This window comes from Oryctolagus cuniculus, chromosome 14 (genome assembly GCF_964237555.1).
Source record: "Oryctolagus cuniculus chromosome 14, mOryCun1.1, whole genome shotgun sequence".
Taxonomy (NCBI): domain Eukaryota; kingdom Metazoa; phylum Chordata; class Mammalia; order Lagomorpha; family Leporidae; genus Oryctolagus; species Oryctolagus cuniculus.
In genome coordinates, this window is record NC_091445.1 from 38,509,776 (window position 1) to 38,537,313 (window position 27,538).

General features: G+C 53.1%; 1 protein-coding gene and 1 long non-coding RNA gene across 2 annotated transcripts in view; one reads left to right on the forward strand and one right to left on the reverse strand.

The window, feature by feature from the left end:
- Positions 1-25,382, forward strand: part of ZNF366 (zinc finger protein 366) — a 65,940-nt gene extending 40,558 nt beyond the window's left edge. The window contains exons 2-5 of the mRNA XM_002721109.5: positions 2,727-4,075; positions 9,081-9,272; positions 17,382-17,556; positions 21,448-25,382. Of these exons, the coding sequence (XP_002721155.1) occupies positions 2,741-4,075; positions 9,081-9,272; positions 17,382-17,556; positions 21,448-22,019 (2,274 nt within the window). The 5' untranslated portion in view covers positions 2,727-2,740 and the 3' untranslated portion in view covers positions 22,020-25,382. The remainder of the gene's footprint in view (positions 1-2,726; positions 4,076-9,080; positions 9,273-17,381; positions 17,557-21,447) is intronic.
- LOC103352323 (uncharacterized) lies at positions 18,395-21,524 on the reverse strand. Its single transcript, XR_007914360.2, has 3 exons — positions 21,388-21,524; positions 20,644-20,845; positions 18,395-18,644 (listed from the first exon to the last, which is right to left on the reverse strand). It is a non-coding gene; the product is annotated as an uncharacterized lncRNA (long non-coding RNA).
- Positions 25,383-27,538: the final 2,156 nt, after the last annotated feature.

The window sequence follows — 27,538 nt, forward strand, 5'->3', positions numbered from 1 at the left end:
TGTGGGTGGGCCAGACTGAAGTTTCCGAGGAGTCCTGCCGAGGACACCCCAAGTTCTTACATGGCTGCTTTCAAGACCGGTTGGCCTCTTGAGGAAGACACCCTCTCCCTGGTCTTCCCTTCGGCATGCCCAGCGCAGTGGAGGTTTGCCCTCTGGGTTTTGCTGTTGTTGTATCCCCAAGGGCTTCTCCTTATCACCCGGGTGCTCAAAGACAGGGATATTAATAACTAGCAGCAGCCACAGCTGACTTCTCTCCAAGGAGGCCAAGGCGAAAGCCGATCTGCTTCTCCTTGATGGCATTGGCCACGAGCCCCGAGGCTCCATGCGGAAGGCAATGCGGTTTGAAAGGTCTGGCCAAATGTCCAGTGATAGATTCCAACGCGCCTTACACCTCCCGAGTTACAGATTGTACCTGAGGACATAAAGACTACTATTTTAGGACTGAGAGAATCATCATACACAGAAGACAGAAACTACCGAAAATTCAGTTTATGACATTAAAATAGGGAGGGAATGAAAATGCACATATGGAAACTCTGCATTTGGAGACATAATTGTGCCACTTATGTCTAAAAACCATATCATCTCTGTTCAACAGTCTCTTTGCTTTACTAGGTCAATGGTGATTAGAACAAAATGCAAACAGTGAAAATAAATATGCCTTTGAGACTAGCATTACATTAGGAATATGATTTCTAATATATTAAGGTGACAATGAATTGTTTGTATCATAACTAAAAGCAAAAATAGTATAGGAAGGCAATAACAAAAATAAACATCTTCAGTTTTAGAACTAGTGGTAACTTTTCTTCCTAAGTCTAGCTTTCCAGGATAAGATACAGGAATGGTATAGATAGCATATATCTTTAGCCATGCATTTTCAAGTACCCTTTCTGTTGTGTGTGTGTTGACTTTGGCTGTTTTTTTTAAGATGTATTTATTGACACGCAGAGTGACAGAGAGAAAGGGGGGAGAAACAGAGAGAAGGGGAGAGAGAGAGAGAGAGAGAGGTCTTCCAGTCACTGGTTTACTCCCCTAGTGGATGCAACAGCCAGGGGCTGAGCCAGGCTGAAGCCAAGAACCAGGAACTCCATCTGGGTTTCTCATGTGGGTGGCAGGGGCCCATATACTTAGAACATCTTCTGCTGCTTTCCCAGGCGCATCAGTAGGTAGCTGACTGGGAAGAGGAGCAGTCGGGACTTGAACCTGCACTCTGATACAGGAGGCTGGGGCGGTCGGCAGTGATGCCACCGGCTGCACCACAATGCTGGTGCCTTCAGCTCCCTTCTTAACAATGAAATACCAAAGGAACTCACAAGCTCTGGCCCTGGTTCTGATGCGTCTCTTCCGCTAGTTCTCAAACCAAGCCTTCCAATGTGAACCAGGAGTGATTGCCTCTTCTAATTAGATCAGAATAAAACAGAGAGAATCAGTTTGCTTTATATGGGCTCTGCTATTGTTTGCCATGAGCACCTATAGCTGCCTGGGTCTTTTACAGTCCAAATACCCAATTTTTTTTTTTTTCGAAAAAGGAATTTATCTCCAAAGGGGTTTTTTAAAACCAACTGTGGCTAAAATGAAATCACAGAGAAAGGACCTGCCATTTTCCCCTCCAATTCAATGGGACACACTGAGCTGCACCTAAAAGCCACCTATTTTTATGGATGCAACAAATTATTGAGCCAGGTCCATACCCACTGTAACTCTATGAGCAAAGAAGGTCAATCCTGTTCAAACTTAGAGGACGTGGGTAGAAAAGACCCTCGCTGGCAATGTGCAGTCTGCCACTCGGTCACTCCCTCAGCACCCACGAAGGAGACAGAAAAATGGCAAGGAGACTTTGAAAGGAAGGGCAGCTGGGGGCTCAGCTGCTGGCCCCCCAGGCTCCTTCACAGACCTCATGGTTCACCAGGAGAACTGCCAGGCAGCCTAGGGGTCACCAGAGGCTGCCCTTGGTCACCTCTGAAGTGCAGTTTTAGAGGTTGAAGCTTTAGTATTTCCACTCCCCACTCCCACACACACCTGCCAGTTGGCTTCAGGTTGAAGACAATGATGCATAAGTGGTCAGGATGACTTTATAACATTGGGTGGCCCATTGGGTGGTTCTCACACTGATCTCATCCACCCAAAGCATCCCAGTGGCCTTCCTGGCTGTGCCCACCTAGGGTACAGCCACCTAGTACCCACCTAGGGCACGCAGGGAAAAGCAGATCAGACAGTCACGTGTTGAATATCCTCATGCCCCAGCAGCAAAGACCTATGGAAGGGCATGGTGGAGAAAATCAGTCCCCTACATAACTATCCAACAGACCCTGTAAAGCCATTTCTAGGAGCTGGAATTACATCTTAGAGCACGCTGCAGATGTGTGCCAGCTCCGGCTCCTCCCCTGGGGGGCAGCTGTGTGATTCGAGCTTGCCACTTCACCTCTGGGCCTTGGTTTCTTCATCCTTAAATGGGGACAGTGGCAAGGTGAGTTCTCAGGGGTCCTCCCATGCGCCTGAGGTTCGGAACTGGGTTTACCCTGGAGCCCAACTTGACCCAGCCCTGGAGTCCCGCTCCCAGGGGCTTCCCACAGCCGCAACAGGGTGTGCAGCAAGAAAGGAGAGTGGAATTGGGAGCAGACCTGGGGTAAACGAGGGTCCCACTGATCGGTAGCAAAATCCTTACCGGAAACAAGAATTCCAAACCAAACCCACGCACACAATGCGTTTTTTTCTCTTTAAAGGAAAACTGTCAAGGATGCAGAAGGAAGTGAAGATGATCAAAGATGAGGCCATGCATTTCACCTTGGGTGCGAAGAGGGCCCCCTCCTTTGCCCACCGCCTGCAGCCCGCGGCTTCCCGCGGCAAAGCGCCCCAGAGGCACCCCTTCCCGGAGTCGCTCCGGGGGCCCTTCTCCCAGTTTCGGTATGAGCCTCCTCCAGGGCACCTGGACGGGTTCCCGGAGGCCTTCGAAGGAGGCGGGTCCCGCAAACGCAAGAGCATGCCCACCAAGATGCCCTACTCACATCCCGCGCAGGAAGTCACCGCTGCCCTCCGCCACGACCCGGGCAAAAGCCACGGCCCCCCGCCACCGCTCCCGCTGCTGTTGGCGCAGCCCCCGCGCCCCAAGTACGACTCGCAGATGATCGACCTGTGCAACGTGGGCTTCCAGTTCTACCGCAGCCTGGAGCACCTGGGCGCCAAGCCCGTAAAGCAAGAGCCGGTGAAGCCCAGCGCCGTGTGGCCCCAGCCCGCACCTCCCGCCTTCCTGCCCGCGCCCTACCCCTACTACCCCAAAGTGCACCCGGGCCTCGTGTTCCCCTTCTTCGTGCCCTCGTCCTCGCCCTTCGCCTTCAGCCGGCACGCCTTCCTGCCCAAGCAGCCCCCGGAACCGCGCGCTCCGCGCGAGGCCGAGCCCCCCGAAAGCGAGGGCACCAAGCAGAAGGTGGAGAGGGTGGACGTGAACGTGCAGGTGGACGACAGCTACTACGTGGACGTGGGCGGGGCTCAGAAGCGCTGGCAGTGCCCCACCTGCGAGAAGTCCTACACGTCCAAGTACAACCTGGTGACGCACATCCTGGGCCACAGCGGCATCAAGCCGCACGCGTGCGCCCGCTGCGGGAAGCTCTTCAAGCAGCTCAGCCACCTGCATACACACATGCTCACGCACCAGGGCACGCGGCCCCACAAGTGCCAGGTGTGCCACAAGGCCTTCACGCAGACCAGCCACCTGAAGCGCCACATGATGCAGCACAGCGAGGTGAAGCCGCACAACTGCCGCGTGTGCGGCCGCGGCTTCGCCTACCCCAGCGAGCTCAAGGCCCACGAGGCCAAGCACGCCAGCGGGCGCGAGAACATCTGCGTGGAGTGCGGCCTCGACTTCCCCACGCTGGCGCAGCTGAAGCGCCACCTCACCACGCACCGCGGCCCCATCCAGTACAGCTGCTCCGAGTGCGACAAGACCTTCCAGTACCCGAGCCAGCTGCAGAACCACATGATGAAGCACAAGGACATCCGGCCCTACATCTGCTCCGAGTGCGGCATGGAGTTCGTGCAGCCCCACCACCTCAAGCAGCACTCGCTCACCCACAAGGTGCGGCGCGGGGGGCGGGGCTCCGCGGGGGCGGGGCTCGCGGGGGCGGGGCTAGCTGGGCCTTGGCGAGCTGATCTAGAGCCCTGGGCCTAGGGAGAGGCTCCGGCTCCTCCTCCTCCTCCCCCTCCTCCTCCTCCCTCTTTCCTCCTCCCCCCCCTCCTCCTCCTCCTCTTCCATCCTCTTCTTCCTCTTTAACTCTTCTTTCTTCTTCTTCCCCTCCTCCTCCTTCTGCTCCTCCTTCCTCCTCTTCTTCCTCCTCTTTTTCTCTTCTTTAATTCTTTCTTCTTCCCCTCCTCCTCCTTCTTCTTCTCCTTTTTTTTTAAGATTTATTTATTTGAAAGTCAGAATTAGAGAGACAGAGGAAGAGACATAGATAAAGGTCTTCCATCCACTGGTTCACTCCCCAAATGTCCACCACAGCTGAGGCTGGGCCAGGCTGAAGCCAAGAACCAGGAGCTTCATCCCGTCTCCCACATGGGTGCAGGGGTTCAAGCACTTGGGCCTTTCTCTGCTGTTTTCCCAGGCCAGAGCAGAGAGCTGAGTTGGTAGTGGAGCAGCCTGGACTCGAACTGGTGCCCATAGGGGATGCCGTTGCTGCAGGCGGCAGCTTTGCCCACAATGCCACAGGGCCAGCCCCTGCTCCCCACATCTGAAGGAGGAACACTGCATAACCTGAGCCCTGAGGTCTTCCTGTACAAACAGGAGGCGACTAGACCATCCATCAAAGCCTTTCCCCGGCTAGCCATCCAGGGTCAAGACAGTCTGGAAAAAAGCAATGCAGACATTCGGGGAGTGCGAGGAAGGATGAAGGAAGCAGCTGCTTGTGCTGCTGCTTCTCAGCCCCCCAAAATCCCTAGAATTTTGTTTCTAGAAACTTTATCCAGGTGCGTGAGTGTGTCATTGGGCCCTAGATCACCTCTGAGCCTGAATCACACCACTAAGAGTCCTCTGGAGGATTTTCTTGATCCGTTGCTGCTGAAGCAGTGGCCACCTTGGAGTTGTTTTCTCCTTCAACTGTGAGAGGTTATGCAGGTGGCTCGGCAGGAGCAGAGCTTGGCCCAGTCCAGCAGGGCCCTGTGCTTCCCGGGGGGTTGAGTGCCTGCGTAGTTGGCTTCATGTCCAGTGGTCTGTATTGTAGGAGGCACGCGAAAGCACCTTTCTGTGTCTGGTTTGGTTGTTGTTTTTAAAGATTTATTTATTTATTTGTAAGCAGAGTTATAGAGAGAGAAAGAGAGACAGAGAAAGAAAGATCTTCCATCTGCTGATTCACTCCCCAAATGGCTTCAAATAATTGGGGCTGTGCCAGGCTGAAGCAAGGAGCCAGGAGCTTCTTCCAGGCCTTCTGTGTGGGTACAGGAGCCCAAAGACTTGGGCCATCCTCTGCTGCTTTCCAGGTGCGTTAGCAGGGAGCTGGATCAGAGGTGGAGCAGCCGGGACTCGAACTGGCGTCCCTATGGGATGCCAGTGCCACAGGCTGTGGTTTAACCTGATGCACTCCAGCGCCAGTCCTTTGGTTCAGTTTTATCTTCCATGGGCTCATGCCTTCAAGGAAAAATACTGGCCCAAACAGCTAAATCCATCCGAGTCTGCAACCAAAGCTCTGAAGTCATCCAGGCACCACTAAAACCAGGCTCCTAGAGATATCCCTGAAATCTTAGCCCAGCTAAGCTACCTTGAGTTTGCTTCAAGCTTCCAAGAACCAAGTTTTGCCCCACTGACCTGCACTCTCATATCCTTAACCTCAAGTGGTTTTCTTGGCAGGAAAGAGTTGATGGCAAGCCAGAGTTTCTAAAACATTCTTTAATTCTAAAAGGTCAACGGAGGACTTTGCCCAGCCCAGATAATGTTTCTGCTCTGCTATAATGGCTTTCATTTGTTAAGTTAGGACAAAACACGGGGCATTTTCTGGCTCTGCAGCAGCGATGAAATGTTGGCTGCCTTGTGGGCTTGGACAAACCGATCCTGCTGCACAAAAGGCACCTGGAGATACCATCAGAGGGGAGCCGCCTACCAAGTGCAGGATCCGCCAACAATGGGCCCGGCCTGAGACTCAGCCACAAACGGACTGTTCACTTACTTCCAGGGTTTCTGTCTATGAGGAAGAGCAGTCCTACGGATTCTGGAAGATAGTGGAAAATGAAGTCAAAATGGGAGTGCCAGTCTGGATTCTGAGAAAAGTGTCATTTGAAAGAGGAAAGCAAACGCACTGTAACGGAGGTGTCAAGAACAGTGAGAGGCGGTGTGGACAGGACACTTGCTCTAAAGCAGGTGCTTTTAATGCAGTGACCCTAAGAGCCACTCCCTGCAGGTGGATGACGACACCAAGGCCTGGGGAGCCCACCCGGAATCCTTGCACACCCTCCCAGCAGGACTCCCCCACTTCACCCCCACTCTCGCCCCTCCCTTCACTCCTGACCACGCCCACAGGCTCCTCTGTGACGTTGCTCCTCTTACCAGAGGACGGCACCTTCCTTCATTGCCCCAAATGTGTAGCCAAGCTCCCAGCCTGTTGCCAGCCAGGCCAGCCTGAAGGTGAACTGTACTTGGAACACAGATCCTCCTTAAAGAAGTCTGGAAACACTGAGAGGTAGAGATTTCTCCTTGGCCCCAGAACAATGGAATTATAGCTAAGCCCAGAGAAAATCTTAAGAAAAGATGCTGAAGTTTAGAACTCATCAGGAAAACATACCTCTTTCACTGATTTCAAGCTTCTTAACTCACTGTTTGAATATGCAACACATTTTAAAAATTCATCTTCTCAAGGAGAGCATTACAATTTAATTTTTAAAGGAGCTTCATCCCATGATGGGTTTATTAGCATAAATCCATCCTTGTCTGCAATCATCTTGAGAGTCTTTGAGCTGCAAAGAACCGCAGGCTTCTCATCGCCCAGCGCTTCATCTTGAAAAGAGAAATTTCACCAGGAAAGGACACTGGGGTTATCTAAGGTTTTGCAGCCGGTAAATGGCTGGGCAGGGAGCTGGATTAGTGCCATGGGCCCAGAGAAACTGAGGGGCAGTACTTTCTTAGTGCGCTCCAGGTAGAGAAATGAAAGTACCAGCAAGCACAACTGAGCCTGAAAGGGGCTGGTGTTGCATAGTGGTTCAAGTTCAAGTCCTGGCCTCTCCGCTTCTGAAACAGCTTCCTGCTAATGTCCCCGGGGCATGCAGCAAAAGATGGCTCAAGTACTTGGGTCCCCTGCTACCCATGTGGGAGACCCAGGTGGTGGCGTTTCTGTCTTCTGGCTTCAACTTGGCACAGCCCTGGCTGTTGTGGCTATTTGGGCAACTGGGGAGTGAACCAGTGAATGGAAATCTTTCTCTGTCTCCGTCATATTTCTCTCTCTTTCTATCACTCTTTCAAATAAGTAATTCTTAAAAACACAAGAACTGAGCTTGAGAGATGGGTGTTTGGCTTAGCAGTTAAGCTGCTGGTTAGTACACTTGCAGCCTATGTTGGGGGTGCCTGGCTGAGAGTCACTGGCTTTGGCTCCCACTTCCAGTTTCTTGCTAACGTAGACCCCAAGGAGCAAGCAGGTGATGGCTCAAGTAGTGGGGTTTCTGCCACCCTCATGGAGAGCCAGATTGAGTTCCTTGCTATTCTTCTTTATGTCTGTCTCACTCTGCTTCTCTATGAGAGAGAGAGAGAGAGAGAGAGAGAGAGAGAGAGAGAGAGAAAGAACTGAGCTTGGGATCTTTCCCTCCATAGGCCACTAATAAGTCAAGGCAAATGGATTTTACAAGGTGCAGTGTTAACTAAGTGATTTGTTCTAGTCCCACAATAGCCTTCACTTCAGCACTGTGGTTCTCTAACTTTTCTTCCCCAGAAGTCATTCTAGGTCAAGGTCTCTTGCAAAGGGCTTTGCGTGGAAGCAGTGATGGCTAGTCAGAATGAGCTCATGTTCTCCCCAAGCCAGAAGTCCTAGAAATCCTCTCAGTTGCTTGAGTGTGCAAACGTTTCTCCACAAGCAGCAAGGACACCAGAAAACCTCCTGTCCTCTTTCCTAATTCAGAAACCCACCCCTGCAGAATGTCTGTGTCGGAAGTACCTGCCTTCCAGCAGCTCCAGACCCCCGTGACACATAGCCCAGACTGAGCTGAGGGAACCCAGGGGACCCAACTGGAGAGGGTGACTGCCAAGTGCTGATTGGGGTGCACATGAGAGTTTTTCTTCTGGGATGTTCAAGTTCACTTAGGAGAACTCAGAAGGATGCTGGCTCTCCTATGGGAAATGATAATACCAGTCTAAATGATGTTTTTTCATCAGCATGCAAGCTGGATTATAGATTTATTTTGCGTACCATTCTAGAATGCTCTTACCCAAATCCTGTTGAGCCCTGAGAACTGTTACTGTAGAATTAACCCCAGCATCAGCATCAGCAGCAGAGAAAACAACAAAAGCTAGAGCTTTCTTTTCCTGCTGTGGCCCAGCTAGTTTATAGTCTGCAGCAGAAATAAAAGACTACATAATCAACACTCTTCAAGAAGATGGTGACTTTGGGGGCCAGCATTGTGGTGTAGTAGGTAAAGCCACATCCTGCAATGCTGGCATCCCATATGGGTGCCAGTTCAAGTCCTAGCTGCTTCCACTTCCAATCCAGCTCCCTGCTAATGGCCCGGGAAAGCGATGGGAGACGGTCCCCACCACCCACGTGGAAGACTCAGAAGAAGCTCCTGGCTCCTCGCTTCTGCCTGGCTTTGCCCTATCCTTTGCAGCCACTTGGGGAGTGAAACAGTGGATGGAAGATCTCTCTCTCTCTCTCTCTCTCTTTCAGTCTTTTACTTTCTCTCTTCCCCTCCCTCCCTCTCTCTGTAACTCTGACTTTCAAATAAATGAACACCTCTTAAAGAAAGGAAAATAGTGGTTTCACAGGGCTGAAGCCACGTCATTTGGCACTTGGCTCTTTGTGACTGGGCTCCTGTGGCTGGGAGAGTGCTGACGTCTGGCTCTCCTGAGAGCGCGCAGCTGGCTAACTGCTGCTTTTTGGAATCTCGCCTCTGTGCAGGGCGTGAAGGAGCACAAGTGTGGCATCTGCGGGCGGGAGTTCACCCTGTTGGCCAACATGAAGAGACACGTGCTGATCCACACCAACATCCGCGCCTACCAGTGCCACCTCTGCTACAAGAGCTTCGTGCAGAAGCAGACCCTCAAGGCGCACATGATCGTCCACTCCGACGTGAAGCCGTTCAAGTGCAAGGTGGGCCCCGGGAGGTGGGGCGGGGGCTGTGCACATGCCTGGCGGGGAAGGCACTCCGGGGAGCTCCAACCCCATCTCATCAGTGGCGTCACAGAGGCTCAGAGAAGATCCGTGGCCAGCCCCAGCTCCCTTCTGCTGCTCTGTCCCTTGGTCCACCCCATCAAGGCTTGCCGCAGCTCTGGGCGTCTGTGAGGAGTCTGCCCTGCCTGTCCCGCTGTGCCCAGGGGTGCAGGCAGGCAGGAGGGGTGGGAGATGCACATGGGGAATGAGGTTGTTAGAGGGTGGAGGGGCTTGTGGAAGACCCTTGTTCTAGATGGGGGACACCAGTTGTTGCCTTCTTCCTGTCACAAGACAATGAGTCAAACAGAGGAAGGCGTCAGGAAGCTTCTAGAACAGCTGCCTCCTGACAGTTGGGCTGAGATATAATTTGAGGACCGGCCTCCCAGCGTGGGTCCAGGGACTCTGAAACCAGCTCCTTGGCGGACCTCAGGACTGCTTGCTTGGACTGAGGGTTCACAGTGAGCTGGGTCCTTTCTGGAGAGTTCTTTATTTAGTCCTCAGTACCGCGGGCACAGGGATTCTGCGGCTTAGTTAAAGTTCAGTGTTGGATTAACCCTGTTGGATTTCACTCCATCCACTGGGAAATGCATGAGCTGCAGATCTCTGAGCGTGGCACTCAGAAACGCTCGGGCTTCTGGAGGTTTCCAGAGGCTTCCCCAGCATTGTTTCCCTTCTTCGCTTCCCAAATGAGGGGACTCTTGCTCCCAATTGGGCATCTGATTCAAGGCATGTCCCAGCACGTGTCATCCCAGTCAGGGACAGAGTGCCAAGAAGGGAGAAGGGGACATCGCCACGTGCACGCAGTGTTAGCGCCTGCTCGACCCCTGTTGCTCCACGTCCCGGACGCTGGGTTCCCGCATCCAGGCTGCTCCTGCCTTGACCGCTCGCAGCGCGCCCCGCACTCGGAGGAACCCCCTGTGAAGCCGCCTTCTTTCCTGTGTTGGCAACTCTGGGGCGGGGTGAGGGGTCAGACGCCAGAGCTTCCCTCGACCCGCGTGGGCATTGTCTGGACATGGGACAGGGAGGCTTCTCCCTCCAGCCCTTTCCTGCCACCCACTTCTGTTTCCCTTCCTTTTCTTCAAGCTTCCAGTGGTTTGAAAGTCAGTTTATGTCCATCTGGAGTCCGTCAAGCGAGGGGAGGAGGAAGCTGCGAGCAGGATGAATGCTTTCGTTTTCAGGGGCCAGTGCAAAGTGGAGATGCCACGATGCACAGCTTCTTGTTGGAACGTTAACAAGACATTTAAGATGGCAAAAGCAGAGGCTTAAGCCGAACTCAGGACCCTCCTGAGCTGTGAGCCGTGCCGCACAGCTAGGAGCCCACCGTGGTGGCACGCACCGGGCTCCGCAGCCCACCCCTTCTCTCTCTGATTTCCTCCCGTTGCACTAGGCCCCCAGAGTGTTTCACACCTGGCAGGATCTCTGCCATTCTTCATTCCTGCTGTTGAATGGATTCCTGGACTGCAAGCACGAACTGCATTTTTTCTTATCCTTTCAGCCAGTGGTGAAGTAAGGCTGTCTAACTATGAAGGGAGCCATTAGCATAGTCCTAGTCCCCTAACAATCCACAGCTGTGTAGCCTACCTATCTCCTGCCCCTGCCTCTGCTATTCGGGCCCAGCCTGAAGGGTGCACCCAGGTCAGACGTGTCCCTGAAATGCAGGGGATGTGGTCAGGGGCCAGAGCCAACGCAGGTTGTGCAGGATTTGGGAGCACAGGGTCCCTTCTGCTTCTCTACCCTCGGAATCCCTGGAAGATTTCCTGGACCCAGGTAGTAACTGAGGAGCTGGAGGGCTCTCTCTGGGACCAGTGCTCAGAAGTCTGCCCAGCTCAAGGCACGCTGGGCCCCGTGATGCCTCCTAGCAGGACGTGTAAGGCCTCCCATCTTGAACCTGGGCCCCCTCCTCCTCCACTCCAATCGTGGGGCACCATACAGGGTTTAGAGGGTAGCTGATAGGTACTCCACGGTTCAGAAATTCCATTTCACCTCTTCCTAGACTTAGAGGGTTGGCTGGACCTTCGATGCTTGACCCATACCACCAGATCCCATCAAAGGGTGTTCTATAACATGGGTTGCTGGCCGTGGAATGATGCACAGGCTACACTTTACAATGGAAGTTGGGCCTGGTGTAGAATTGGAGCGGTCATCTATAAGGGTCACTTCCTCCTGGTGCGTAAGTGCATACTCTCAGGAGACCATACTGTAGGTCTGGTGGCTACCCAGACAGTGTTATCTATCTTTAGACAAAAAGAGTTGGCCATTTTTGTCCAGTTCAGGCAGTCTGTCTCCTCCATTCTTAGCCATTTCTGAAACAGGAATGAGTGTTAGTCACGGTGACTCAGAGAGCCTCTGTCTCCCGGAAGGTGCCAGGTTCTTCCTGCCCCTGTCCCCAGCTCCCCGCAAAGTGTCACTTTGCTTTGCACCCACCAGTCCTCATTTCAAAAGCCCTTCTGAGTTTGTCTGACTTTGCAGACTATGAAACAAAGTGCGTTGTGTTTGTGAGCCAGTTCCAGATGTCTCTGTGGGATGGGCTGTCATGTGGCCCTTGCTTCTCACCCATGTTGTGCTGGATTCTTAGAAATTCGGCCCTGTTGTTGGGAGGGATGGCAGTCATTGGCTGGTTGCTGTGCAGTCCACGACCATCCACGATGAACGGCTGGCTGGCTGCATGGTGACGGTGCAGAACGGACCCATACAACTGAACTTGACTTTTACCGTGGTAATGGAAGAGTTACTCTCTCTACGATTGACAGGCCTGCTCTAGCCACACCCCCAAGAATCAGCTGTATCTTCTTTACCCAAAAACTCCCACCCAGGAAAATTCTTTCAGTCACAGACTCTGATTTCTTGGGATTCTCGCCATTAAAAGTTCTTCCTCACAGAAATCCTTCCTCCTGTTGCAACATGGACTGGTCCTCTCGGGTCTTGTCCCCCAGTCTGCCTAGCAAGCACAGACGGTGTGGAACTAGGCAGGAATGGTAGGGTGAAAAATCAGAGGACAGGAAAAGTCCTTTGGTTTCTTTGTTCTTATTATATATATGTGGCTGCCCTTCTAGCTCAACTTCCAGACTCTGTGTCTTGGAGCCTGCTGGAGTTTTCAGAGTCCCGGGCCTGTAGACTGAAGTTGACTTTCGGAGACCTGCTTCCCAGATTGGGCACAAGCACACGAGGGCCCAGGGTGCATGCCCTCCTGGTAGCGGCCGGCCACACTCCGGCACAGCAGAGGGCCAGCTGCTGTCTTTGGGAAACTTGTCCAGGAAAAGCAGACCTCCAGAATTTCCGGGACAAATTCTCTTTTGAGCTGGGGGAAACTGGGAGCTGCCTAAGCGGTGAATCACCGGGTCATCTGCAGCCCCGTCGGCAGCAGAGGGCCGAGCTCTTGGCAGAGGGATGAGCCCTCCCTGACCGGGGTCCCCTAAACCGCTGCCAGACTCCTGCCGTCTCCTCCTTGAGCTTCTGAGGCTCCGACAGGCGAGAGACCAGATGGGGGGCTTGGCGGGGCCGGGTGCCGGGAGTCAGGCTTTGCAGCTGGCATGGAGGGGGTTAAGGCCGGGACCAGATAGCAGGCTTTTGGCAGCAAAGCTCCCCTGGGCAGAAGGAAGGATATAGCTGTACACGCTGCCTGTTTAACAATGCCTCGTCTGTCCCCAGGGGCCCGGCCTGCAAATAGATTTCATCTTGCTTTCTCTTGTACTTTTCAAGGCTTCCTGTTTTCTCACGGTCCTTTTGGACAGTTGACAGTCTTTTCTCCCTCCCTCCCTCTCTCCCGCTTTGAGGAAAGGAACACCCTTCTTATTAAAGGAGAGAGAGGGGAAGAATGGCAGGGAAGGCAGTGCGGCCCTGGGCCGCTCTCTGGGGCTGCGGGGCCGTAGCTCTCTGACCTTTCCTCGCGGGAGAGGAAAACACAGGCTTCCTGGGCAGCTCGCTTCTGAAGCTCACGTCAGCGGCTGGGGCCGCTGCTTCTCCGCGGCTTTGTCCCGCTGCCCGCTGCCGATCCTCTCTGCCCGCCCCCCACCAGGACTGCAGTGGCCTGGCAGCCTCATCCCCAGGCTCACGGGAAGCAGCGCCGGAGGGGCCATCGTGCCCTGGACCAGGGAGGAAAGGGAGCCACGAAGCCAGACCAGGAGACCTGGTGTGAAACAGCAGCTAAGCTGGCAGCCGTGACAGGGCAGGCTGAGGACGGGGGCAGCTGTGGGCTCTCCCCAGGCCTGCAGGCTAGACCGAGTCTCTCCTTTCCACCCACACCCGCCAGCGCCTGGTTGCAGTTCTGCTGGGCCTCAAGTAAGCCTGCAATTACTCAGCCAAGTCCTCCTGGCCTCTTTCTTCAATATTCTTTCCAAATAATTTGATTTAAAAGGACGGCACTCCCATCCTCAAGGATCCATTCCGGGAATGTGAACGCAACTACCATGTGCAGAATAACGCAAGTAGTAAGGGCTCATAATTATTGAGTGCCTACTGTTTGCCAAGCCTTTTTCCATGACCTCTCTCTTTGACCCTCCTAACAGCCTTCCTAAGAAACTGGGATCATCATGCATAGTTTACAGGACAGAAGACCGAGCCAGTTTTCTGGGCATCTGGGTTCTCTCTGTCACCGCCCTGCTCTGTCATCTCAGAGCCTGGTAACCCTTGCCACCCATTTCTAAAGGGCAGTGTGAAGTATTATTATTATTATTATTATTATTATATGTTGAGGTTCACCTCCCTCTTAGCAATGGATAGATTTAACGTTCGAGTAGGGCACATGGTTGAGATGACCATCTGCCACAGGAAATCCGTGTCTTCCTGCACCAACCCCACCCCAACTTTGATCTTTGCAGACGTTGGTAGGAGATGATTCGGCAACTCCTGTCCTGGGTAAGCTCTTAGCTTCACAACTCATGATTACAGGAGGTCTTGACTTAAATGGCTACTTTTCCTGGAGCTTGGGAGGAGAGCTGGTGATGCAGAGCTGGTTCTCCAAACCATTCTTCTTCCCTCCAGGCTAACTCCCGGCCCTCCTCCTGCAGCCATTCTGCTTGGAGGGCGCATCTCAAGCTCCAACCCGGGGCGCCATCATCAGCCAGCCCCATCTGCTTGCTGCGGCTCCTCCCCATGCAGAGTCTGAGGTCTCCCTGTGACTCTCACAGACTTGAAGTCGTCTGGAGGCTTGGGTGTCGACACGTGGAGACGAGCTTCTGGATGAGACGATGCAGACAGCTGTTCTGAAGAGGGGCCCCAGTGCTTAGTGTGGAAGAGCCAGGGGAAGGAGCCAAGCACCTGCCACAGGGATGGGATGGCGCCCAGGGTTAGGGTCCTGAGTGGATCGGTCCCATCCTTCTGCCATCGAGGATCTGACTTTGTTTAATGAGGGAAAGGAAAAAGTTCATGGTGGGGGGAGGGATGCTTTTTAGAATTTTGGTGAGGAATGATATTTTTGTTTCTCCCCCTCACCAGACACTTAGATATTCATTCAGTAGACTCTGTGTGCAGCCCTGTGCTTGATATCGAGGTTGGAACAAAGAAAGGGGAGGCAGGCCTTGCTCTGGAGATCCACTGGGCACCGTGAGGGCCCCTACCACCGTTATCATGGGCACATGCCTCTGTGTGCGGAGGTGGGTGGCCGGTGATTGGTGGGACCCGGGGTCAGGTGGAACGCCGGGTCTGCACTGACCCCACGGATCCACCGCCGCGACAGTCCCCTTGCCTCTCCTAGGGTGGACTAAGGAAGACACTGCACCTGTGTCAGAATGACAACCAAAGGCCCTCTGTGCATTCTTGAAGGTTAAGCTTCGCTTCCGAAGCCCTCTCAGACCAGGCCAGCTTCTAATAGCTTAGCAGCCACCCTTAGTGGTCGGGAGAGCGATCGCTCCCACTATGGAGCTAAGCACATCCTCGCAGTGAGGACTGTGGGACCCTGAGACCCCATCCAAGCCTGGCCTCGTGCGGTCACCTTGCCAGTCTTCCAGCTTTCGGCTCCTCCCACTGTATGCCTTGTGCTTAACCACCTGTGGCTTTTACTTCTCTTAGTTCTTCTGTTGCCATGGGTCCCATCCCATCCCTCACTCTGCAGATGCTTCCTGGGGACCTGTCAGGCATTCAGCTGGCGCCAGTCAGGGAGCAGGAGGAACAGGCAGAGCCGTCCAGGGCGCTGTAGTCTACCGTGTGAGAACAGATCTGAAACAGGCACTGTCTAGAGTCCTGAGCAGGCTCAGCAGCCCAACAACTGCGTCGCTCCCAATAGCCGGGACCTCTCTTGCAAACCGAGCGAGGTGCTGTTCTTCTAGAAATGACCCACTGAGGGAGGTACTTCAGAATCTCTTCATTCAAACTGTTTTTCCTTATCCACACTGCAATGGGTAAACTAAGGCAATAAATAGCATTCTGCCAGAATGTTTGCACATCTGCAGACCTGAGCCACAGATTGATAAATGATCAATGAGTAAATTAAGGCTGGAGAGAGCAAAAAGAGGCATCTGTTGCATGTGTCACTTGCCTTGAGAAGTTGGAATTAGGCCAACCCTCTTTTCTCCTCTGAGGGTCGCCACGTGCAGGTGAACGTCCCGTGTATTACTCTAAATGCTGAGCTTGGAACACCCAGACACCAAATTCATTTTAACTAGGAAGTAAGCGAAGTGGATAAAGGACTTAAAATCCCCAGAGATGAATCACTCGAAAATACAGAAGCAGCCGTGCACTGTCCATCTGTGGTGCAATCGCGGGCTGCTTCCTCTTACCACCCAGCCTCCTTGCAGGTGAATCTCCCCCAGTCACCACTTGCAAGGTCTACTCATGCTTCCAAGGCAAGTTCAATGCTCTCTTCCCATAGCCACCTGCAGAAAATGTGAACTTCATTAATAAAAACTCAATCCATAGTCCCCAACATTTGTCCTGAAAGTATAGCTCAGTAGGACAGGAAGACTGGTGAAGCCTCAGAGGAGGCTGCTCCCCCAAGTTCTTGGAGCAGCTCCATTGTTGCACCAACACAATGACCTCTGAGAGGAGAGAAGGAGAATGCGCCTTTATTAATGCCCCAGTCCAAGCACAAACCCAAAGTCCATCTTTGCTTTCTTCATAGCACAGCCAAGGAAGGAGTCTCTCCAAACCCTGTTTTATGAAGGCTTGGAGACTTTGGTTAAGCACCCCCAAAACAGCTGCCTCTGTTTCTGCATCCATGTGGAATCATCATTGAAAGAGGGTGCTGCCCTCCCAAAAGAAGTTAGAGAAGCCCTGTCATAGTTGCGCTTTCATGGACATAGGGAGAGACGATAAAGAAGAAATTAGAAAAACATGCTTGATTTTGCCCATCCGAGATGATATTCTCACTGCTTCAAACTTCTAGACAAGACACCCCCCTCCCTTAGGTGTCTCTTTGCTCCTTTTAACTTTGAAATCCAGCCCCATAATTAGCAAATTAGAAGCTTAGAAACTTAGTGCTCAACACCATGTAACAGAGCCTTCTACTGGAGGGCACAGTTGTGTATGATGGTTGACCCTGTGGCTGCTAGTCTGCAACGGTGTGAGTCCATGACCCCAGCTCCAGCACCGAGTCGTGGGCGCCTTAAGTCACGTGACTTTAAGCCCTCAGTCTGCCATTTTGTAAAATGATAACGATACCCAACTCATAGGATTGATGTGGTGATCAAATAAGATATTCCACGGCAAGCTCAGGACAATGGTTCCCGTATTCTAAGTGCTTCGTAAATATCAAATGCATAGTTGTATCCTCATCATCAAATGCAAGAGTTTCACCAACTGCTTTTCTGGCCAGCTCTTCCCCTTTCCCAATGCTTGCATTCAAAAGATTTACAAGTTCTATGCTGCTGACCTCCAGTTTGACGATCCCTGTACACCAGGAACAGCCATCTCATGAATCTATCCCTGTGTGCTCCACCTCTGAGTCTCGGCAGAATCCTGCCCCTTCCTGGCTTTCCTGGGGACATTTTCCTGGGAAGTGGTTTAAAAATGCCAAGCTCCAAACATAGAGAGAAGCCCTGGGGGCCACTGCATGCCCACCCTCCGTGGGCGCAGGTCAGTGATAACCTGTGTTCTCCCCGTCTCTGTCTCTGCCAGCTGTGTGGGAAGGAATTCAACCGCATGCACAACCTGATGGGCCACATGCACCTGCACTCGGACAGCAAGCCCTTCAAGTGCCTGTACTGCCCGAGCAAGTTCACGCTCAAGGGGAACCTCACCCGTCACATGAAGGTCAAGCACGGGGTCATGGAGCGGGGCCTTCACTCCCAAGGTAACCACCCTTCCAGGAAGCTCACCGGGCTGAGTTCGGGGGGCTGAGTTCCACGGGAGATGCGCTTGCTTCTGTTGGACTTGACTTTGCAGGGGAAGGGGCAGTTATTGTCCAGCAAGGGAGTACCAGCTTCAGGACCCCAGCAGAGCAGCAGGAGCAGGTTTACCATGTTACTCAAACTGTGTGCTGCTTTTCTCTGGAGGTCCCAAGTGAAAGAGAACTAGAGAGAGTAAAGTGGAATGTCAGGATGAGGCTAGCTGTCTGGTGTTTGGTCCTTTGGTCTGGACCCTGCATTGGGGGCTAAAGGAACTTCTGTTATCTCTATTTGACACATAGGGGGGTTGAGGCTTGCCCCAGGCATGCTCAGCTGAAAAGTGGCCAAGTCAGGATTCGAACCCAGACCTTTCTGAGTCTGTGTTCTTTGCTCTACCCACTTCACCGTGTTGCTGCTAAAAAACACAGACATGCAAGCTCTGCTGTCAGCAGAAGTGGGTCTCCCTTGTGGCCACCACCAGCTACACCCAAGGCCATTGTTCCGCTTGAGTAGATCTGAGGAGCTCGTGGGCAGAGTAAAGGCTTATGGGTCCCCCAGCTCTGAGTCCTAACAGAACTAACGAGAAGCTCTGGCTACTTTATCCCACAGTCCTAGTGCCCTTAGCAGTCATGGGCTTATGTCCGAGATCTGCTGAATTCAGTGGGGTTGCCCCTGACCCATCTCCATAAGCAGTCATTCAACAAACAGGCACTAAATGTACCTCTGGCCAGAGCACTGAACCACTTGAACGGTAGAGACATCTTCACCTTCTAGGAGGCCCATGTGTGGAGAGAGAAAGCAGTCTTTTTTTTTTTTAATATTTATTTATTTATTTACTTGAAAGTCAGAGTTATACAGAGAGAGAAGGAGAGGCAGCGGGGAGCGGGGGGGGGGGGTCTTCCAACTGCTGGTTCACTCCCCAGATGGTCACAATGGCTGGAGCTGTGCCAATCCAAAGCCAGGAGCCAGGAGCCTCCTCCAGGTCTCCCACGCAGGTGCAGAGGCCCAAGGACTTGGGCCATCTTCCACTGTTTTCCCAGGGCACAGCAGAGAACTGGATTGGAAGAGGAGCAGCAGAGACTAGAACCGGTGCCCATATGGGATGCCGGCGCTTCAGGCCAGGGTTTTAATCTGCTGCGTCATAGCGCCAGCCCCAAGAAGACAGTCTTACATATAATTTGCAACATCACATTAACTGATTTTTTTAAAAAGATTTTTATTTATTTATTTACTTATTTATTTTCAGGCAGAATTACAGACAGTGTGAGAGAGACAGAGAGAGGTCTTCCTTCCATTGGTTCACTCCCCAAGTGGCTGCAATGGCTGAAGGTGCACCAATCCAAAGCCAGGAGCCAGGTGCTTCCTCCTGGTTTCCCATGCAGGTGCAGGGGCCCAAGCACTTGGGCCATCCTCTGCTGCTTTCCCAGGCCACAGCTAGTATGATCAAAGCATGAGACCAGACACTGGAGGGCCATTATTGCTCACGCCTGCAATTCCAAGGCAGAGACTGTGTCCATCCTCCAATTGTGTAAGAGGAGCAACACCTCCAGGAGTTTACAAACTTCTCGAGGGCAAACAGGAAACCTGCAGGCAGAAGTGGGATTCGGACTCAAGAGTTTGTGGATCAAGCCCGGGCTCCTACCCTAGGCAGAAATGTGGGCTGATTTTCTGCTTCTCCCTTGCCCACCCACTTGTCAAATGGGCGTGGCAGGTGGCTCACCCCACCCCAAGTTCACTGGGACTCTTGGGTGATGGGGAACTGGTCAGCGCAAAACTGGGCTGGAGTTTGGGCAAAACACTAGACATTATTCTGCTTTAAAAAAAAATGAAAGCAGTTTTTGCCTTGAGAATGTTTTTCTCTTGAATTATTCACTGATTCTTTAATTGCCTGAGCGAGGCCTGGATTTTTCCAGAAGGTGAAGTGTGCTCAATTGCCAAGGAGATATATAGGGCAGATGGTGTATGAGGAACTAGTCCTCCGTCGAGACACCTGCCTTGGGGACAGGTTTGGGGGCATTGGTTAGGATCCCTGCTGGGGTGCCCCCAGCCCATATCAGAGTTCATGTCCTGGCTGCTCTGCTTCCAATGTAGCTGCCTGCTGGTGCCCCACCCCCACCCTGCCCCGGGAGGCAGCAGGTGGTGACTCAAGCACTTTGGTGTCTGCCACCCATGTAGGAGACCCAGATAAGATTCCCAACTCCTGCCTTGGCTTGCTGTGGGCATTTAGGGAGTGAGCCAGTCATGGAAGATCAAAGGAAAATTTTTAAAAGTTTAAGCTTATTAAAAAATGAAGGAGGGGTCGGCGCCGTGGCTGACTTGGTTAATCTTCCGCCTGCACCACCGGCATCCCATATGGACTCTGGGTTCTAGTCCTGGTTGCTCCTCTTCCAGTCCAGCTCTCTGCTGTGGCCAGGGAAGGCAGTGGAGGATGGCCCAGGTGCTTGGGTCCCTGCACCCGCATGGGAGACTGGGAGGAAGCACCTGGCTCCTGGCTTCGGATCAGCACAGCGCCAGCCTTTTTGGCCATTTGGAGAGTGAACCAACTGAAGGAAGACCTTTCTCTCTGTCTCTCACTGTCTATAACTCTACCTGTCAGATAAATAAATACAAAAACAAAGGAAAGCAATTCCTGAGCTGGTCACCATGAGTTGCCCCTAAAACTCAAGCCCTAAAAGGCTCCCGATGGCACTGTCACCCTGGGTGACATTTGAGCTCTGCCCATGCCTGCCAGACTTCCAACGGTTTTAGCGTTTTCACCTACAAAGGGCGTCAGCATTTTCTCCACGCCAGTTTTGGCAGTGGATCCAGAATCACAGGAAAGATCGACAAGCCCCTGCCTGTCCTCTGACAAGCTAGGACCCAGCATCATCACCTGCTGACAATACCATGGAGCAGGCACAGCCGGAAGTCAGACCCCCCACTTCCTCTTAGCATCCCACCACCCAGAAGCCGCTCTGGCTGCACCCTGGGTCCCCCACCCCCACCCCACTCTCTTCCTGCTTCTGCTTTTCCGTATCCCCTGTGCCTGGAAGATGGAGCAAATGAAACACTACCTTGTATGTGTGCTGGCCCCTGAGGAGCCCAGGCCTGCAAGGGAGCCCCTCTCCAATCACTGCTCCCCACCGAGGCAGCTGCCGTGCCAAGGGGCCGCCATGGCAGAATGGCCTCCCCAGCCTGCACGGAATCTGGTTTTCCCAGCACGAAGGCACCTCTTGATCATCGCTTCATTTTTTTTCCTTACAGTAAAATATGTTCCTGTGAAAAGAAAATGTACAAACTCTCTCAGGATTCAGCCATTCTGAGGTTTTGGCATACATTCTTCTAGACAGGAAGAACTGGGATGCATTATAAAGAAGGTTTTTGTAAAACCTAAAATACACAGAGAACACCTTTTTTATTTATGATCACTAGTGGGTTTCCACATCCATTACCCATAGCTCACTATGTGGATGGACCGTTATTTATTTATAATCAAACGTCTGTCCTCCAATAGAAAAATCACTGTCGCAGTCTCACTGTAACAAAAGCAAAAGGCAGCAGTGAGCGCCCCGCACACAGAGATCCCGCGCACCTGCCTGCCTGGATGCAGGTGTGAATTCTCAGCGCATCCTTGCCGAGTCAAACCTTAACGCCTGAGGCTTTTGGTACACGTTGCCAAATTCACCTTAAAGCGTTTATATCACCGATTTAGACACTATTTGTGACACCCCTCCCCCACGCCAACGTGTTACTGGGAGTTACGTTTAAAAACACACACACACACAACCAGAATGAGTTCAACGGCCCCGGGTACCCACCCAAGGGCCCCCTTCCTCCGCTCTTTCTCCGATGCGTCAATTCTGGCTCCGCTCCCGCAGGTTTGGGAAGGGGCAGACTCGCCCTGGCGCAGACGGCGGGCGCACTGCGAGGTCTGGAGCAGGAGGAGCCCTTCGACCTGTCCCAGAAGCGCGGGGCCAAGGAGCCAGCCCTCCGGTCGGACGCGGACAGCGCGCGGGGCAGCCCCTGCCGCGAGGACGAAGACGACGACCCGAGCTACGAGGTGGAGTCCCCCAGCCCGGGCCCGGCCCCCCAGAGCCCGCCGCGCAGCGCGCCCCAGGATCCCCCGGCCGAGCCCACGCAGGCCCCCGAGGCGCTGGGAGAAGAGGGCGAGGCCGAGGTGGAGGCGGAGATGGAGGTGGAGGTGGAGGCCGCGGCCGCGCCGCAGGAGGATGCGGAGGCGCGGGGCCAGGTGCACCCGGGCGCGGGCGCACAGGGCGGCCCGGAGAGGCCTGGGGCGCGCCGAGACGAGCGGCCCCGCCTGCGCGCCTTCCCCGGCCCCCGGCGCGGCCCCTCTTTTTCTGATTACTTATACTTCAAGCACAGAGATGAGAGCTTAAAACAATTACTGGAGAGGAAAATGGAAAAACAAACAGTGCTTTTAGGGATCTAAGTGGACGGCTTTTAAATGACACTTGGAAACGGAGAAGCGGGCAGTTCAAACGTAGCTTTCTGCACGCTTTGTCACCAGTGGGGGAAGGGCTCCGACTAACCCGCAGGCACCTTCCCTCGGACTGCAGGGGCTTCGCAAGCCATGCGCCGCCCCTGCGATGACTGTGCATAGCTAGAGACCCCCGCCAGCTCCCCAGAGCAGGTGCTTTCCGAAATCCCCTTGTCCCTTGACTAACACGCAGTACCTGGGCAGTTCCTTTCTAGTTGCAAAATCGTGGTGCTTGATGTGTTACCTTGTAACTATGTAGCTGAATTTGTGACAGTTGTATTTGTCCAGAGAGCGGAGAGTAGTTATTGTGTACATAAAAGTCGCCTTTATGAAAGCATCAGAAATCCCAGAGATGACACAGGAGGGTGAGCTGGGGACGATGTTCTCAGGGTCTGGCTGCAGACGGGAGAGATCTACAGAAGATACATTCTCTTTCCTGTATCCTCCTTCCCAAAGGGCGGTGGGCAGTGCTTGCAAATGGTCGGACCTGTCTTCTGCTTCAGCTGCCTCCGCCATAGGGGGCATCCTGAGCATTTCCAGGTCCTGGCGCCTCCCCCAGAGCAGAGCTCCCTCCTGGAGACCATCACTGCCCTCCCCCAAGGGCAGGCTGTGTGTGTGCACTCGCGCACACGTGCTCGCAAGCCTGCGCCTCAGAGCAGCTGCAGGGACAGGTGTCACCAGCAGACAGAGCTGGAGCTGGGGGTGGGCGGGAGACTGAGCCCTCCCAGGAACCTGCTCTGACTTGCCCTAGGTGTTCCGGCCACCACTCCTTACTCAGAGGGAAGGCTGGACCGGTGTTCTCAAGGCTGACCTGACAGTGGGGTCTCCCAGGGAGCCTTAAAAAAATGTGGCATCCACATTGCCAGGTGTGGGTTCCTTGGAGCAGCAGGGACTGGGAAAGATTGACAGACTAAAGGCACTCAGCCCTGGCTGGGGCTCCCAGGACCCTCCCTCCCACAGACTCCAGCCACAGGTCTGCTCAGGGCGTCTGCAGAGGAGGGGAGACAGCGATCCCACTGCCTGCTCGCCTGCCAGTGAGAGCCTCATGAGGGGACACACGCCCACCCTGTGTAGCGCACACTTCTTGCTAGGAAGTGATGCCTGCGAAGGCCACGGCCACTTGCATGAGGGTTCTTCCAGGTGCTTGAGCCCTGGTTGCAGGGAGGGAGGGGGACTGTGCAGGGGGCCCGGCTGCTGGGGTTGCCGGCCGCATGCACATGGCTGACTCTAAGCAATGACCCGGTAGGTACTTCGTCTAACTGCCTCTTGGTTGGCAGTGTCCGCTCTTATTTTTAGACTAGGTACTGTTTATTATTTTGCTTCCTCTCTCCTCCAACTTCCCAGTGCATTTCTTTAGAGGACCTGGTCCCTCCCCAGCTGCTGGGTGCCTGTGCTGTCTGCTAAACTGTTTCCCCACCAGCTTCTTCCGCTCCTCGGCATCCCCCACCCCCACCCCACAACCTCCATCTCCTGCGCCTGGGCAGTGGAGACCTGTTTCTCCTGCGCCTTCCTCCATATTCCACACTGACCCCACTCCCCCACCACAAAGTGCAAAAGGTTCTGCGGCTTCCTGCTGCCCCACCCCCCACCCTCATCCCACTGGGGTCTTGAGGCCACAGCCCCTGCCAAGAGGCTGGTGGAGCCAACACTGTTGGTTCTGCAGTTTTCAGCATGGCCTGACCTAGAACCTCTCCCAGGTCCTCAGAGGGGGCAAGTTCCCTTTGTAAAGACTTCACAACCCTTTTTATTATGGCCATGTTGAAACACACACACAGAACAATCCACTGTTCGTGGCCCACCACAGGGCTTCTCCAGGTCCCAGTGTCTGTTCATTGTAACTAATGGTCCATCAGGGCCCCCAGGGGAATCTTCCAGGATGCTGGCAGGGGGCTTGGCGAGGCTTCCAGCCCTCAGGGTCCTGCTGCTGCTTTCTCCATTCAGCAGCCACATTGAAGGACCTACTGTGTGCTGTGCAGGGTCGTCCACGCTGCAGACTTCCCACTGGTTCTGGATTTGCCTAGCGGAACAGGGGCCAGGAAAACCCAGCGTGCCGGCCCTGGTTCTCTCTCTGGGGATGGGTGCTGAGCAGGGGACAGTCAGGTCTGGAATGCTGGCTGCAGAGTTGTGTGTTGAGGACCTGTGGTCCCTCTTAGACTCTTGCAGAGTTGCTGGAGGGGACTCTCAGCCCCCGTGTCCACTTCTTTCAGGGAGCTGCAGCCTGGTGTGTGTAGTTATCCCCAGTAAATTTTTGTTTGGAGAGGGGAGAAAGGTCTGGGGAAAGTAATACAAGTTTCTTAGTCAGCAGAGTGTTCCTAGGCCGGTTGTCGGGTTTTGTTGTTGGGTTTCGACTCTGAGTAGGAGAGACTTCATCAGCTGTAAACTGGTGGCTGACACAGCACTGAGCACCTGAGAACCAAGGCTGACGTCGGTTTTGTGAGTGGTCGAGCCAGCCACATGTTGCTTTGCCCAGGACCCTCCTGGTTTATAGTGGCTGTCCCAAGATAATTGCTAATCGTGTCATCTCAGCCCTGAAAAGTGTCCCATTTGGATGGTACATGACAAGGGCATCCCACGCATGAGTGCAAAGTGAAGGGAAGGGTTGGCAACCTGGCCTGGTGAGCTGATCATCAAGAAGCAGGTGCCATCCTCGGAGCACTAAGGAATTGAAGCCATTCAAGGTGACTGGCGCTTCCCGGGCAGGACAGCCTGCCATTCACCACGTCGTGACACTCTGAAAATAGGTCACTACCAAATACTTTTCAGGCTTTTGGCCACTGTCACATTGAATAGGCCAGCGAACCAGCCAAGTGGCAGATTTTTTTTTTCTATGATCCTTTTCATTCTGGTCTCTGATCACCTCTCCCTGCTACTTTTCAATTCCCCTTTCATTCTTTCTTTGTGAAAATTGGACTCCCCATGAGCCTGGAGCTGACCTTTCTGAAGCCCACGAGAGGAACTGGCATGTTTGTATGTGAGTAGTTGCGTGGGAAACTCAGTGTGCATACTGTATTTATTAAGCCCTGAAGGCATTTAATAAAATATTAACATTGTGTTTCGAATTATGATCCTTGTCTGCTTCGCTGGAACAAAATGTAACAGAGCTAACATTTAAAATCCTTTGCGTATTTGGACAACATAATGCCAAATGTTGATTTTGTACAAAACTCTGGCTTGCTATTTAAGAACTAAAATGCCAAGTGTATAGCAACCCAAGTTGTGAATATTGCTCTCTGCTTCCTTGAAAAGGTAATTTACCTGAAAATAGCATGTTTCCTATATTTTGTTAATTTAAGCAAATAAAGATATGTTGGAAAAGCTGAGTTAATTATTTGCAAATACTTGGAACTTGCAAGGCAGCTGATATCATCAAGCATCTCAATCTTGCCACTATTCCCTCTGGTAGGGTGGTTCCCAGAGTTTGGCCCCCTGGCCCTTGGGAGACAGGGGTGTTGGAATCTCCCTCCGTCAGGGCTTTCGAAAACGGTCATGAACTTCAGCTCATCTGCAGGCAGGTGATGTTTTCCTTATCCTCTTCCTCTTTCCCATTCAGAAAAATTCATTCTGGAAGGCTGTCCCAAGTAAAACGGCAGGTGGGAGGCAGGATTCCTCATCTGCCACAGGGTCTTTGTGAAAGCCCCCGCCTCGAGACGCAGTAGGCTGCCGTGAGAAGAGCACGGGTTCTCATCCTGGGCTGCTGGGGCTCAGCGTCTCCCTGCCCTGCGTCCGGGCTCCGGGGCCTGAGACCCGTTCATGGGCCTCTGTGAGTTTCTGTGTCCGCATGGTGAAGATGGGACTGGAACCTAGACCTTCCCCAAGGGTGGCTGTGAGACAGACTCAAAGGCACTGGTCTTGCGCTGTGTGCTGTGTTTGAATCAGGCATGACTGTGTCAACAGCGCGGCCAGAAAACAGAGCAAATCAGATCTCTCTCGTCGACAGAGAAGCTCCAAGCCTTGTCAGCTTGGGCACTTGTCTATTTTGAAGGAAGGAACCACTCTTCAGAACAACAGCAAACCACAACACACACACCCAGGGTCTTCAACAAGTTAATGAAAAAATACATACAGGGATTTCACTCTTTTTTGCACAAAATAAGCATCTTTTATCTCCATCTTTCTCTGATTTTTTTTTTTTTTTTGCCCTCTGTCTGTCCACTTGGGTGTTGGTCAAGTTCCCTTCACAGATCTTCTTTATTTATTTATTTTTTTTTTGATTTTTTTTGACAGGCAGAGTTAGAGAGAGAGAGAGAGAGAGAGAGGTCTTCCTTTTCCATTGGTTTACCTCCCAAGTGGCCGCCACTGCTGGTGCACTGTGCCGATCTGAAGCCAGGAGCCAGGTGCTTCCTCCTGGTCTCCCATGCAGGTGCAGGGCCCAAGGACCTGGGCCATCCTCCACTGTCTTCCCAGGCCACAGCAGAGAGCCGGACTGGAAGAGGAACAACCAGGAAAGAATCTGGCACCCCAACTGGGATTAGAATCCAGGGTGCTGGTGCCGCAGGCAGAGGATTAGCCTAGTGAGCCGAGGAACCACTCTTCAGAACAATAGCAAACCACAACACACACACCCAGGGTCTTCAACAAGTTAATGAAAAAATACATACAGGGATTTCACTCTTTTTTGCACAAAATAAGCATCTTTTATCTCCATCTTTCTCTGAATTTTTGAAGTCACCTCATACGGAACAGTGTTGCAGGCCTTGCACTGTGCCAAATGGTTTATGCACTCATTTCATCTAAGGCTCACACGTCCCTGGAAGCCAACCTTATCCCTGTTTTACTAATGAGGAAATGGAAGTTGCGGAGCATGAGATGATGTTCCCCAAACCAAGCACTTCCTTGCTTCCAAAGCACACAGCTGGTAGCACGGTGGGTTCTCTTGGAAGCAGATGCAGACAAACTTGGGTGCAAGACACTTACTAAGGATCAATGCCAGTGGAAAGAAGGGGGAAGAAAGAAGACTAAGCGAAGAGAGAAACTAACTGTGGTGCAGCCCCCAAAAACCTCAGCCAGCTTGGCGGGAAGCCCTGGGCAGAAGTTGCCCATCAGGGTTGTACCACGTGGGGCAGAAATGTTCAGGTCTTCACACTCTTGCCCTGTTCCATCACCAGATGGTGGCTGTCTCAGAAAGGCGTAACCTTTGCAGCTGGGGCCACCTTGCAGGGCTGGCAGCTGGCAGCTGGCTGCTGGCTGCATTGTCACATCTTAGGGGCAGGCCCTTCCTTGGAGACAGACTGGGTGACTCACCTCTGCATCTCCCCGCAGTCAACCCTCGGCGTCACTCCAGGCCACTTCTTTCTGAGGCCCCGTGCGCCATCTCCTGCAAAGTCATTGGGCCTCTCTTCCTGATGGCGAACTTAGAGGAGGGGGTTAGGACGAACTTCAGTGCACATGGCTGCAATGAGTGGAGGAACCAACGCAAATACTCTTGTCCTCTTCCCCCATTACCCGGTGCTGTGTTTGAATGTACCCCCCAA